The 15,769-nt window shown below is 42.1% G+C and overlaps 1 protein-coding gene across 1 annotated transcript; it reads right to left on the reverse strand.

Annotated features, from left to right (window-relative positions):
- Positions 1 to 1,090: 1,090 nt before the first annotated feature.
- LOC121452583 (psychosine receptor) lies at positions 1,091 to 2,344 on the reverse strand. The gene has a single exon (XM_041658803.1). It carries the CDS (start codon positions 2,238 to 2,240, stop codon positions 1,227 to 1,229), a length of 1,014 nt encoding a protein of 337 aa, XP_041514737.1. The 5' UTR covers positions 2,241 to 2,344; the 3' UTR covers positions 1,091 to 1,226.
- Positions 2,345 to 15,769: the final 13,425 nt, after the last annotated feature.

A 15,769-nucleotide genomic window follows, 5' to 3' on the forward strand; every position in this document is an offset into this window, starting at 1 on the left:
AACCAAAAATTAACTAAGCAGTTCAAATGATTTTAGCTACTCTTCATTTGAATACTGTGTCTTTAGTCTTAGAATGCAGACAGAATGAATTAACGCTATGACAGTATTTTGAGCAGAAAAATGCAACGCACAGTGCCTGGATATATGGTACCAAGCAAGGTAGCTTTCTACTGTGTGCACACATCATCACGGAAGACCAGTGATAAACTACTGACTGCCACATACGCACACATCCTGCTGTGAACATATCAGTCCTTGTGATCATCATGCTTTTGTTTCATGATGTGCAGCTCCAAAGTGGTATAGACACTTGCTAGCTGATCATTTCTGCATAAGGAGAAAGAATATACAGGAAAGAGAAGAAGAGGAGCAAAGGGAAAAGTAGGGTAGGAAAGAAACCTTCAAAAATTCTTTGGTTAAAAAAGTGCCTACCCAATGCCTGCCTAAAGCTAGGCAGATCAATTCCACAATGAAGATTTGACAGATTATACTGTATCAAGTTCTTACATATTCTAAGTCAAAAAAGAAGCCTAACCGGGGGGTGGGACGTCTATAAATATCTATTTGTCTGGATGGAAACTTTTATCAGTTCCAACAGTCATGTATTCAGCTGTAAATTTAAAGAAATCAAGATCAAACTACAAAGTCCATTTTCTTTTACATCCCTCAGTGACTCAGTTCCCAAGTCCATGTAAACTTCATGAAGGTTCTTGAGAACGTTTCTTTCACAGCCCCAGAATTCAATGGAAAATCCCAGCCTATGGAGTGGCATCGATATTGCCGATGAATTAATTAGAAATAGCATTCATCAGTTCCATGTGTTAGGTACCGGTTTATAGAGATGAGAAGACTGGTGGCTGACAGTATGGAAATGCAAAGACAGAACAACAAGAGCAAAATTATAACCATCAGACAGAACAACAAGAGGACAATTATAACCATCAGACAGAACGGGCACTGACTTAAAGACCAACTCTCCTACATGCCTCTGAGGGGAGAGAACTTCTACCAACAAGGATGGCGCCAAGTCTTTAGAAAATGGTACATTTTCATACCTTATTTAATGAAAGTCAATGTAGGAGTTGTACAATGTACCTTTAAAATATTGCTACTAGGGTAGAATAAAGTATTCACTCAGAACACCTGGTCTTCCTCTACCAGATTTACTTTCAAAAATACAGTTTTTATTGTATAATATCATGTAACTTAACCTGCCTTCATCTCTTTTATGCTATAATCTCTAATTCTATGGTATCTCTTGTGGACACAGAAATTTCTTCCTTTTTTTGTCCTTGTGATCTATTGTGTTTCCTGGTACACAGTTTTAATATGTTCCACATATCGGCTCTCCCTGTTTCCGTCACAAAACAATACAGAATTGGATCCGCGACGCAGTTTAGACTTGTCAGAGCTACTGTGATTCGGTATGCTGTGAACGTCTGCTTTCCGGACTTGTCGTTCAAGTTCATATTGCGCTCTAAAATGCAGCGGATGAGCACCATCACGTGGAAGGGCGTGAAGCATAGTACGAAAGTCAACGTGATGCCTGCAAGCAGCTTTATGATTCTTCTCTTCTCGCTGCTCTCCGTGGCTTGGTTGTGCTGCACGGCTCGGTAGACTTTATGGTTGCAGATCATGATGGTGACCAAAGGCAGCGCGTAGCCCATGCACGTCCTGAACAGGTTGAGGTCGATCTGCCAGGTCTCCAGTGGGTATTTGTCGTAACACAGGGTGAAGGGCGACTTCTCCGCAGCACAATATTCAACGCTTGTTTCATCTTTCCACAGGAGGATGGAGTTAAAGATGGACTCCAATATCCAGATAGACAGGCTGCTCATGAAGGCAAATCTTCTCGTTCTCAGAAAGGAAAACTTCAGCGGGTAGACAACTGCTAAATAGCGGTCCAAGGCAATGCAGGTGAGGAACGCCGTGCTGCTGTAGAAGTTCATGTACGTGAAGAAGACACTTCCTTTGCATAAGGCGGGAGAGAACGTCCAGTTGTCCTTATTCCAAGTGTAATTGATCCACAGAGGCAGCGTCAACGCGTACAGCAGATCTGACAGTGACAAACTGAAGAGGTAAATTCCTAGCTCGTTTTCCTTTTTTGCTTGCAGAAAGGATACACATAAAGAGCCAAGGTTGGCCGGGACGCTGACTATGAACACAAATATGTAGACCACTGGGAACAAATAGCGATCTAGGTCATGCTGTTCTTCAACACACGTGCTGTTCATCGTCATTGTTCGGCAGTGGCGGTTACATTACTTCTTAGGCGGTGAACAGGAAAGGAAGCCTTGCCTCGTTGTTAAGATTTCAATGTTAACTTTTTTGGCTAGGAGTTTCTTTTTTCTTTTAGATGTTCCTTAGTTTTTGAAGTTCTAATCAATATACCAATGCATTCAGAGAGTGACCGTAGATCAAATGTTTACATAGACTGTCACTACCAGAAGTCAGCATCCACGCTCCTGGAGGTGACTTAAAGCCGTGAACTGAGTTTAATCACTAGAAGTCTTCATGCTCAACATCATGGGCTGTTTAGCTTTCTTGAAAGGTCACACTCTCTCAGTTTGCCCTTCTGGATCTTACAGGAGATGGGAGATTGGTGCAAATACGAGCGTGTGGGTTTTATTTTCATGCACTCTGGCATTCTTTCCAAAGTGTCCCGCTTCTGTAACAAAAGATGAAGTAGGACAGGTTAGATACTTACAAGATATACCACCCCATTGCTGTCATGGTTTCCAAGCAGCCATCTTTCATTTATTGAAAATATCAAATATTTGCAATTGAAAAATGCTATTTAACTAAAGCAATTAATGAACTTTAGTAAATAAAATCAAACTGAGATGTTTTACCTATTTCAAATAAGAATTTCTCAAAGGAGGCTAGCTCATAGAGAATTATATTTCTCATCAGACAATTCCTAACAACCAGAATGAAAGTTTGTTAAACATTTAAAGTCATTTTGGTAGCTAAAAGTAGAAAATTCAGTTATTTGGCTGTGATGAGAGAATGCTTTTTTTTTTTTTGCTTTGGAGTGTATGTAAACTACATGACTACATGATTTGCAGGTTTCAATTTATTATACAATATCACTATAAGGCACCAAAGTTCATTAAGATTTAATACACAGACAGCTTTTTCCCTTCTCCCCCTCTTCTGTTTCTTATGGAATGTAGCTCACTGTGCCTCACTTTCATTCCATAAAGGAGGGGACAGAACCACCTCAATTCTGGGAGAAGGTTGTGATGACCGACTTCCATCCTCAGAGCTGGTTAGCTCTGGGGCTCGTTCCTTCGTAAAGTGATGATGATGTAGAGAAATGGTCCTCATTCCTTTGCTGGTGGGGCCACTTGGCAGTTTGGATGGTTACTGACTGACTGAGCGTGTCCAGTTTGTAAAACTGTCAAGCTGTACACTTGATTTGAACAGGTTCAGTTGTAAAAATCGATTTAACTATGTGCTTAGTATATAGTCTTCTGTCTGCATGACACAATATTGTAAATAAAAGGAGAAGGGGTGGACTTAAACTGCTGTGGTGACTGGGGTAGAAAGCATCTTGACAACACATTTGGCACGGAGACGGTCCACACAAGTCTTCCTAAGAAATTAATTTACTTCCTTTTTTCTTACATGAAAATTGGTAGCTGGACTGTGACTGAAAAAGCATGGGATAAAACCGGACTCTCCGAACATGGCAGAAAATGAGGGCTGCTGAGAAGCCAAGGACAATGGCACTGGGTTTTGATCCTACTTCATGTTCTGGCTTTGTGGGAGCCTAACCAGTTTGGATGTTCACCTTCCTAGACATGGACAGAGGGGGTAGGACCTTAGACTTTCCACAGGGCAGGGAACCCTGACTGCTCTTCAGACTGGAGAGGGTGGGGGAGAGGAGTGGGGGGAGGAGGAGAAGAGTGGGAGGAGGGGGAGGGAAATGGGAGGCTGGGAGGAGGCGGGAATTTTTTTTCAATAAAAAATTAAAAAAATAAAATAACATCTCAAGAAAAAAAAAAGAAAATTGGTAAAATTAATAAAAAAGCATTTAAACGGTCATGGAAAGATTCACAGAAGGTAAAGGTTTACTAAACAAAAAAAGAGTTCTTGACACCTAGAAGAAATGAACAAATACACATGTAACACAAAACGTGTATTTAATCACTTTTAAGAAGTAAAAAAGATGGAATCAGAACACTTGAGGAATGAAGAGAAAGCAAAACAGCAGCGGAGGATGATAGCTCTCTCCCATAATTCCAGTGTTTGGGAAGCTGTGGCTTAGGGATGATGGTGAATTTGCAAACAGCCTGGGCTATAGAATGAAACCCTGACTCAAAAGCAGGGGAGGGGGGAGAGGGATGGAGGAGAGAGAAAATGTTAAGATCTGAATAGCCAGATTTTCTTTTAAAATTAGAAGACTTTTTTTTTAAAAAAAAATGTAATAGTGAAATTCCTTAGAAGAGGACAATAGTACTTAAAGCTAAAGAGATCAAACAAAATTATCAGTGTAAAAGAAATAGGAAAACATCAAAGATACATGGAGAGTAAACAGAAAAGGTCAATGCATGTGCAACTCGAGCTCCAGGAAGGAGGTAAAGGGAGGTCAGTGAAAAGCAGTGTTCACAAACATCACGGCTGATTGATATCTAGAACTGATCAGGGGCACGGATCCCTCTGACTCGTGAAGCTTAGGAAGTGTCAGATGGGGCAAAGTGAACTGTTGGTGCTTAGGCACACTGTGTTCAAACTGCAGAGACCAAAAACTAAGGGGAGAAAAGGGCCAGGGAAGAGAGATGGCTTATGTACAAAGGACACATTTCAGGCTGATAGAACCAGATGACACATTCATGTCTCTGTGTTCCAAGAAAATGGATGTTATCCTATCATTATATTCCCGATGGGATTAAACTGCAAGACCTGAAGCAAAACCTAGACATTTGCAGGTAACTATCACTCGGGAAATCTATTCCTATTTCTTGAAGAACCCTTCAAAGGCTCTCGACGAAGACAGAAAGTGACACTCTGAACCACAGGAAGGACGGCAAAAGCCTGCTAAGGATGGGACTTTCATCAATGCCAGCAAGCACATCCTTGGGGGGGGGGGGAGGTTCACACATCTGAGGGAAAACACCTAAACTATAAAAGTCTCCTCTCTTGAGACAGGACCAAGAATAGCTGGGTGGGGCAGAGGGGGGCTTCCTTTTTTTTGTGTTGCTAAATAAGTATAGGTTTTTCTCCACAAAAGCATAAGACAGAGAAAATTATTTAAGGAGGTTTTAAAGTTCTCAATAGAATTAATTTCTTTAGTTATAAACACACTTCCTGCCTTCTGAGAGCCGCCACTTGTCAGGATGGCTAGATGAAGCTGATAGTATCTTATCTGCTCTCCAACAGAGACAGCATGAGCTTGCGCTTGCCTTTTTCAAGGCTCTTCCAAGTTTGTTTCCTCCCACCTAAGTTAGTATTGCCTGATAGGGTTGCCTTTCAGGCCAAGAACCTAGCAAACGGAAAGCCATCTGTTAATGTCAGCAATGCTCTCTCCCTCCTACAGCAAGAGCATCACGGGGTAGCCTAGGGACTTGGTATGTATGATGCCAAGCATTGCAGGCAGCACCTGTTCATCCAATGGAAGTGCATGCAAAAGTTAATGGGATAAACAAACCGTATTACTTCTGTATCTTTCCCAATATTATTTATACAGCATTAATGAAATTTTAAGAAATAATTTTTGCCACCCTCATTGAAAATATGGATATCAACTTAAACTTTCGGAAGTGCCCAAAAGACAATTTACAGCCTAGCTCTAAAAATAATCTAAAAAAACGATGACATAGCTCAAAGCAAACTGATCTTACACAGGGTTCCAGAGGTATTTGCTTCCACCTGTGAGCTTGCTTGCTTGTTACTGGGTCTCCATGTGCCTCTGGCACTATGACAGTTACTTATTAACAAATAGTTACAACTGATGCTTACTGACATTGGAAACAAAATTTCCTAACCTCAGGCGATTCCTGATGAATCTAAAAGCTATTCCTAGACCCTCTGCCCTGATGAGGAAACAGAAGTAGACAGCTATACCATAGCCCAGGATGGCAGAGATTCTTCCGCAACCATCCCAGTGTCCCAGTAGCTGCATCAGGAAGAGAAGGCTGAGCACACACAGTCTCCTTCGCTCTACCCATACCTTCTTCTGACTGGTTCTAAGTTTGAGACCTGACATCCCCTTACCACTCCTCAAAGTAGAGGAAACCATGTGTCTTCCTCATTTCCATCTCACTTACAAAGTTTCGTCTTACATTCACGAAACTCAAACCCAGATAAAAACGCCACGAACACGGCTTGATCGCTATGCCCAGTATGCTATGTACTTTGAACTCTTGTTCTAGCCTTTAGTATCATACTCACCCGTTTCGGGAGTGATGCTTCTCTTGAGCGAGGAGGCTGGCAGATCTGCTTGTACCAAGAAGAGAAACCAGTTGTGTTGTGGGGACAGGAAATTGCACTCATATTTTGTCATAAACCAATGAGGAAGCAGCTTCTTAATGAGAAGGCTTACATTATCTGAGTTCAAACAAAAGGATCCCTTCAGTACTTTAAATGATGTTTGGGTCATTTATTGTGGGGCAATTTTCTTAACTCATTTTTCTTTGTCTCTTAATTATACTTGTATACTTCCATGTATGCTTTTCTCTTTTCCTGTATATGTATGCGTGCGTGGTATATGCACACGTGTGTGCGGTGCAGGTGTGTCACCTGTGTGCGTATTTTTTGGAAGCCAGAAAAGGATGTCCAGTGACCTGCTTTGTTTTTCTCTCTGCCTTGTTTCTTTGAGTCAGGGTCTCTTCTTGATTCTGGAGGTGGACTAGTGGCTAGCAAGCTCCAGCAATCTTCCTGCCTCAGCTCGACCCACTGGGCTGGGGTAACAGGCAATGCACATAGCTATTACACACTGGGATCCCAGCTCAGGTCCTCACGCTGTGCAGCAAGCACTCCTACCCACTCATTCATCTTTCCAGACTCTGATAGTTATGCTTTACTTAATAGGATGAGTCGCAACTATTCAATCCATTCTTACTATGCAGTGACTGTGTGGGTATCTACATATTACCCAGAAAGGAGCATACTACCACGAAAGAGATAACCACACAGTTACAACATAGATACAACAGGAGCATAGATAAGCACTTCTAGATAAACTTGAATAAAGCATGTGAGTCATTTGGATGTGTGAGAACGGAGAAGATGCTGTGAACCCTATTTGGGGTGTTTTGGTTCATGGAAATAAAACAAGAGGCAGAGTGGTGGTGGTGAATCCTGTGGTTTACTGGCAAAAATGGCTGTGGATACGCATGGGCCAGGAGAGCCACCGTTGTGAATCCCTTCTCCTTCTGGGGTACTAATAGGATTAGATGTGTAGTATTTGATTACAGAAACATTTTCTCTTCTAGTAACCCTCTGAGAATAGAAAACAGTGATGGCTAAAAGCAACCGGAGTCACTGATTCAGGCAAATAGATAACCATGAAATTTGAAAATTTGTTTGTGAGTGATATAGATTATTATTTTTAAAAGCTAATGCAGTACTTTAAGAAGGTGACTCTATACAGTGGTTTAACACAAAATGAAATCAAGTTTCTAGAACATCCTACTTCTGAGAAACGTTAAGAGATTATTTTTAAGCTCTCCCCCAATAAAATTAGAAATGAGGGGAAATTATTTTTTAGTATGGAATTAATTTTTAGTGGAAAATTCTGACTTATTTTTAGGCTTTAGTCAGATACATTGTCTGGGTTGGTAGATGGAAGAATGGAATTATGGGATACAGCCAATTTTTTTTTTTATCTTGGAGTAACTAGGGGATATCAGGAATGTGAAAGCTTTTGAAAGTCTCTTTACATGTCTCTAAGAATAATAAAAATATGCCTGACTTTGGTGGCACACACCTTTAATCCCAGCATTCAGTAGGAAGAGGTAGGCAGATCTCTGAGTTTTGAGACCAGCCTGGCTACAGTTCCATTGCAATCAGGGATATTCAGAGAAACTATCTCAAAAAAAAAAAAAAACAAAAAACAAAAAACCAAATGAATAATTTAAAATGAATTTGTAAAGCACTCAAGAGTTTGTAAATATCATGCAGCAACCGAAAACCTCAGGGTATACTGTCATTGAGATGATAAAAAGTGTAGTTAAAATGTCGAAACTGAATGGCCAAAGGCATCAGGGGCAGTGCTGGGGGTGGCTGTCTCAATGCAGTGCTCCCCTGCATCCATAGGGATCTGAGTTCGAGTCTCAGAACCAATGTCACAAAAGCCCAGTGTGGTGATACACGATTGCAATCCCAATATTAGGAAGGTAGAGACAGGCAGTTCCTGGTTAGGCGAAGTCTGTCTTAAATTTTAAAAAAAGAAGAAAAAAGCAAAGGTTGATGGTGCCCGAGGAGCAATTTCCAGGATAGCCATCAGACTGACACACACATCTGCATACATGTACACACATATGGGAATCTGCACACACATGCATATACTTACATGTACCTACACACGCCTACAGAAAAAAGGCTTAAAGTTTACCAAAAAGAAAATAATAATTTCTGTTTAGTCATAACTACAATCCCCAAATCTTTTTTTTTCTGCTTGGTTTTGCACGTTTGCCTAACTATTGTTTTCTATTTCGTGAATCACATCTAATTTTACCTCGATAGACCCTACTTCTGTTTTTAGAGAAAGAGCATTTTCACATCCATGTCAAGTTATCTATGTACTTTACTCTTCAGAAAAAAAAAAAAAGAGGATGTAGTTAGAGAATGTGAAATACAAACTTTCACTTCTGCTTAAGTAAGGAAAAAAATTGTTGCTTACTTCACACAAGGAGACCTTCACCAACTTTTATGGATTCTGCACCTTGTTTAGTTAAAAATGTGGCAGTATCATATTTTAATTATAGGGATATTTAATATGAGTAGTTAGATGTTTCAGAGCCCTGAGATGCCGAGGTATTTTAATGTAAAGGTCAATGAACAGTTATTGAGAACAGAGAACATGGGCTTTGCGGAGTCAGAATTCTTGACCAGTCAGTTTTCTTGTCTTCTGAGATCACAATGTGGGCACCTGACATTGGCCAGAGGCAGCACATTGGGCTTGAACTAGGAAACAAGGCAAAAGAATGTGGACCTGCTGGATTAGGACTTCTCCATGGGTAGACAGCGGGGAAGATTATTCTGGTGATGAAGGCTCCTGTTGTTGTGTTGAAGCTGCCTCCTTTGTCTGCTGCTATTCCCAAGGAGAAAAACAGCAAGGAACTAAGGCAGGATCCTGTTCCGACATCCCGCTACGTATTCTCATCTTTACTTCTTTTTACACACATAGTCTCAGTTAGTCATTTTGTGTCGGTTGCCTAAAGAGAAAAGATTCTTGGCACCAAGGGGAAAGCCTATGGATTGAGTTTCAAAAGGTCAAACGAAGGAAAGGAAAGAAAAGGAAAGGAAAGGAAAGGAAAAAATGGGGTTCTGGGCGCTTGGGGGGAAAGCTGCTGAGATACAGTGAGGGATTTATCCAAACTCAGATGTGATAGATGCCTAAAGTACAGGCCTTTAGAAAGTTAATTATGAAGACATGAATATAGGTTAAATGCTTACACTAATTACATACTGTGATGGTAATATTTTTGATATCCGGGGTTACACAAAATCCACCCTTGAAGTTAATGCCCTGTTTTAACATGAATGTGGCTGATAGCAAAGATCAAACGATGCCTGTGTGCTGTTATCTCTGTTGGGCCATATCCTACTGGACGTTGAAATAATCTCCCTCTTGAACTGCGTTGTGGTTTAAACACGAAATGTTTTGCAGAATCTTATGTGTTTGAGTGCTTGGTCCCCCTCTGGTGGTGCTATTCAAGGAATGTTGTGGAAGCCATAGACGTTGGAGCCTTGTTGGAGGAAGTAGGCCAGTGAAATGGGCCTTGATTTTGTCTAGCCTGGCCCCACTTTCTGTTCACTGTCTGTTTCCTGGTGGCAGACACAATGTGACCAGTGACACCCATCACCCCCTGATGCCATATCTTCTCTATCATGATGAATTAAAACCTCTTAAACTCTAAGACAAATAAACCTTTCCTCCTCAAGTTGCTTCTTGTTAGTTATTTGGTTACAGTGACAGAAAAAAAATCAAAAAGTCACTAACATATAAACTGCTATTTTCTTCATGCCTAGGCACTAGGTAGACTCTTAAATTCCTCTCCTGGCAGGAGTGCAGGAAAAAGATACTGACAATATCAAAAAGAGCAGACAAACCACAGATCCAGCCAGAAAACCCCTGGCTGTCTACTGCTTGAGCAAATGCATACAGTAAACATGGCTGACAAATGAACTACAGGTAGAGGAGGCAATTTTCAAAGTGGGGAAACTTGTTGTGATGATCACAGTAGCCAAGGTAATATTCAGCCAAGGTTCTTTGCTGCAAACAACAGAAACTGTGGCCACCTGCCACAGAAAGTGACCTGGGAAGCTGTCAGGGTGTGGTCCATGAATGATGCAGAGCCCTAAGGATGTGGCTTAAAAAACTGCTTAGAGACAAAGAACAGAAAACCCCATCACCCGACCCGGGCTTTCAGGTTAGGATGATGCTGACCCCACTGTGCCGGGAGTCTCCGTGGCACCACCTCCCCTGGATTCCTGGGATTCCAGTGTGATTTCTCCACTCTGTAATTTCTTGTCACCCTTCCAATGCCAAAGGGCAGTTTGGACTGACTGAAGAAGTCTGGTGACCCTGTTGAAAGCAGGAAGATGGAGACTCTCGTTTCTTCATTTTCGAAGGAGGCATCATCTGCCTCCCAACACTCTTACCATGGGGATTTAGTGATAGGTCTGGATGATTATAGAACCAAAACTCAGAGCCAAAGCAAGGCTGGTGAAATGCCTCTGCGGGTGAAGGTGATAACCAGAGTGCTTGATGACTTGAGTTCAATCCCTGGGACGCATGTTGAAGGAGAGAACCTCTGGCCTCCACGTGTGCACAGTGTCAGGGATGGTCAACCCCTCAAATAAATAAGCATCTAATAAAAAAAGTATAAAAAAAAGGATAAACTGCATTAAAACAAGACAACACAAAAAAGTGCACCCAGTTCCCACTCAGTAATAAATCTAGACCAATACAAAAACAGAAACCTATTTATTTCTGGATTTGCTGAGATGTGAGAAAGGAGGAACACTCATGTACTCTTAAGAAAATGCTCCGTGGGCAATGTACAATTTATTCCACATGGTAGACTCTTCCCTCCAAATCATTTTCACTGTTATCTAATGCTCCAAGTTAGCAGATTTCCATCATGTATTAAAAAATAATGTAGTTAAAAAATGATTTGGTGTTTTGCCTACATGTATGTCTGGGCACCAGTTGCATGCCCAGTGCCCATAGAAGCCAGAAGAGATTGTCAAATCCTTTGGGTTTACAATGTCAAATCCTTTGAGTTACAGATGGTTGTGATGCACCACTGGGAATTGAGGATGGGTCCCTGGAAGAGCAGTCAAGGCTCTTAATCCTGAGCCATCTCTTTGGTTCCCATTATGTGTGTCATATATATACATAAACTTTATGTGGACGAGTGTGTCTGTGTGAGTGCATGCACACACATGCGAGTCATACATATGTGTGTCATATATGATATATATCTTATAATACATATTACATATATTTAGATGATGTTCACGAATAAGCCAGAGTGAGTGCATGCACACACGTGTGACTCTGCATGTTTATAGAGAGAGGGCAGCCAGATAAGAGCGTTTGATGACGAGGCACAGGAGTTACAGCTATTTATTGATGCCAGACTTTCTAAAAACTCCAAACTCTAGCCCTTCTGGTTCTGTATGTAGTGCTCCTAACCTGGAGCCATCTCGCCAGCCTCACAATCATAGAGTTTTTGATGGAAGTTGATTTCCAAGCCCCTGTTGCTTTACAATTGCAATCAAGCAACTATATCCAGAGTCTAAAGAGCAGAGCAACCAGCAGATATTACAGGATGACTGTGAAGAGACACATCTTCACATCCTGTCACACACTGGGGATGGCTCTGAAGAATGTTTCCAACTCTGTTAGTGAATACTTCATCTTATCTCTTCATTCGACTGGTGACCTTTCGAAAATTTAAAATCAAGAAATACACGCTGAATATGTACATGTGTTGGACATTGCTTAGAAAGTGTATGTGCATGTGTGTGTGTGTGTGTGCATGCATATGTGTGTGTGTGTGTGTGTGCATGCATATGTGTGTGTGTGTGTGTGTGTATACACAGTATGGAACAACAGCTGCAAGAGACTGTTACAAAACTTAATCAGCACATTTTATTAGAGGGCAAGATTGCTCATCTTTTCCAAAAGATTGTTTTTTCTCTTGTTTTAACTTATAAAATAGGTTTATATGGACAGAAATAGGATGCACAGGAATGCTTCTGATTGAAAGCATTCAAAATAACACATTTGAGAGCTTATTTGGAGGCTCTAGCAGGAGAGCGCAGCCACTTGTATATCCTTGACCAAAGACCGATTCTCCTCTATTCGGGGAAGGTTGTCCTCTTGGACCGAGTGCACAGCTTCCAGAGCGACACACATGGAGTGGTGAGGGAGGAAGGGACACCTGCCTAGCCTGCCAGATCAGCCGAATCAACCCTGGCGATCAATGGGGTGACAGACGTGGCAGCCAGGTTGCCCTTACATCCTAAAATAATACATTTGAAATGTGTGACCTTTGATCTTCCTATCCCAGTCTTATCCCATTGATCCTGAATCCATACACATGAGAGAAACTAAACATAAATGCTTTTCTGATAACCGTGATTTCTCTTCATCTCATACAGTGGATTTTCTTTTCCACTTTGTGTACGTGTCTTTTTTTTATAGAATGCTTTCTTGTTGGTTTCCTGAGATTAGATTAGAGATCTAAAACAACAGCTGGTTTCTTTGATGCATGAACTGTAAATGCTTCCTGGACAGGTGGAGCAGGGGTGGCCGGAAGCTACCTGTTCTCTTAATGGTTTCCGTGTCCTCTTCTCCCTAGTTCACACGTTGCACACCATCTGTGCCTGTGTGCCAAGGAAAAGTCGGAATGGGGTATGCTGCAGGATGGCAGATGCTGGGTGCTGGTGTTAACTTCCTCCTTTCAGGTTTGTGGCATGAGTTCCAGGTTCGGTGAGAGACCCTGCCTCAAAAAATGAGGTGGAGAGTTGGGGATGTTCCTCAGTAGGTGAGAACACTTACTGCATCAGCATGGGGACCCGGTTTACACCTTTAGCACCTGCATCAAAAGCTGAGGATGGCAGCAGGCACCTGAAATCCCAGTGCTGTGGAGGGTGAAGGAGACAGGTGGATTACTGGGGGCTTGCTGTGTCAGTTTGAAATCCCACCTCAAGGTCATGATAGAGCAAGCCACCCGAAGAAGACCTACTCTGGCCTCTTCAAGGATTCAAGTGCATATCTTCAAATATGTGTGCATATCGCACACACACACACACTCGTACAAACACATGCATATGCACACACCTACACATCGAAAGAGGTGGAATGAGCAAAGTTCTTGCCCAGAAAGAACCTAGAGATATCACAGCAGCTCATAAAGTCGATTATGGGATTTCCAAGTGATTCGATTTTACCCTTTCATATAATTTCCCATAATTGTGTTTGTGGTGGTTAATCTTCACTATCAATTTGACTGAATTTAGAATTACCACAAAACACACCTCTGGGTGTGTCTATGAAGTTGTTTCCAGAAACACTTTTACAGAAGACTCACCCTGAATGTGGTTTGGCACTGTAGATGGGGGGATGGGTCCTGGACAGAGCAAAAAGGATATAAGCAAAGTGCCAGCGTTCAGCTCTCTCAGCTTCCTGACTACAGATGCTAACTACCCAGGTGCCACAGGGTCCTGCTGGCATGACTTCCCTGCCAACTGGGAGCCAAGATAAACCCTTCCTTCCCTGGCTTAACCACTTTGCTACAGTAACGAGAAAGGTACCTAAGAGAGCAGTCCTGAAACACAAATTTAGCTTTGTTGTTAAGGAACGACACAGGAACAATGTAACTTCCTACAGAGATAATTATGCTAATGCTCACCTTCCCTTGTCTTCACTTTGCCATTCTGGTGTCTTAGGAGCTTAGATGGGAACTCAAATGATTCTATGCTTCCCAGTAAAGGAAATTTTAGAGGAAAAAAAAAATTCTCTTTAGTCTCTCACTCCCTAATTTTCTCTCTCAGGGGAACCAGAATTCCCTGGTTAGGGAATTTACAACGTCCCTAACGATTTAGGGGTATCTTCTGGAATCAGTTTCCTGACAGTGGGTCAAGGAAGTAGACATTTACCTTTGCCATCTTTGGGTCCTGGTTTGGCCTAAGGATCAAACTGATGTGAAGAAGTAGGTGGAAGAAGCTTACAAGTTCAAGTTACGGGGCACAGAGCCATACCCTAAGAAAACACCTCTTCCCCCAAACAGGTCAATGACTTATAAGCTGAATCAGAGCACGAAGTAGCTGGGGTTTGTAAGACATGGTCATGTAGAGGGGTCAGCAGTGGTGTCCAGCCTTTGCTATTGTGACACTCTGTTGTCAGCTGCAGACTTCACACTTGATGTCTGCACATTTGAGTGTTTTCTCTTTGAATCATGAACAGTCTCATAATGTTTTGAGTTAGGTATATGCATAACTTTGTGGTGGGCTGCTCTCCAGGTAACATCTGCTACATGTGGTCTGCAGGCCCAGGTTCGGATGTACCTGGTAAGGTATTTAAGTGGCTAGAGAGTGAACAGGAAGGTAAGGGTTACTGTAACAAGAACCGGCAAACAGTGCTGCTTCCTGATAGTTTAGTCAGGGCGTCTTTCGTAAGTGACTTTCATATTCCTTTAAGAAACAGAATAAAGGTCAGAGTATCCTGGACTTATTATTGTATTGTTTAGCTCTTCTAATTCAAAATAGTCAATATGTTATGGCAACATTTTGTGGTGGAGTAATCATATTCTTAACTCCTTTAAGGCTAAAAGCCCTGGATACAGCAGAGTGCTTAATCAAATAGAAAACTTTGCCAGTTAGCATTTGCTAAGTGCTCCTGAGTGCCTGTTATCTTACTTTTATCGTATTTAATTAGAGGTTCCCTGACTTGCCGTTCTTGTTGGTTTAGAAAAGTTCAGAGGACTTCCCACAGGACAGGGAACCCTGATTGCTTTTCGGGCTGGGGGGGGGGGGGGGACTCAATTGGGGGAGGGAAATGGGAGGCGGTGGCGGGGAAGAGACAGAAATCTTTAATAAATAAATAAATTAAAAAAAAATAAATAAAAATAAAAAAAAAGTAAAGTTCAGAGTCCTAACACCAAGCAACTCAACCAAGATGACCGCTGAATTGGGTGCTTAGTTTGGGGTTTCAAGCAAGGTCCCTGTCCTTGCTGTCTCCCGCTGAGAATGAGCTGTTAGTGTAGGATCTGGGATGCTAGGGTAGGACCACTCACAGCCCTCTTCTTTTGGCAGTTGTTGACCGTCCACTTTCCAGTCACTACCATGATCCATCAGGTGAGGTAGCAAGAGCGGTCACTAAGCAATTACACGCACAGACCGGCACCACCTCATTGACACAGGAGTGCCAAGGTAAAGCTCGCTCAGCTTCTCCCTGCTGAACACTACTACGGCTGCTCGGACAGCCCGCCGCCCTTACTAAAGATGGCGAAAGCTGCCTCAGCCGACCCCTGTTCTTCATCATGGAGGCGATCGGGCCCGCCTCCCTGGGCGCCACAGTCACGTG

Source organism: Microtus oregoni, unplaced genomic scaffold (assembly GCF_018167655.1).
Source record: "Microtus oregoni isolate MIOR12 unplaced genomic scaffold, Mior012 000009F_ref0000495, whole genome shotgun sequence".
Classification (NCBI taxonomy): domain Eukaryota; kingdom Metazoa; phylum Chordata; class Mammalia; order Rodentia; family Cricetidae; genus Microtus; species Microtus oregoni.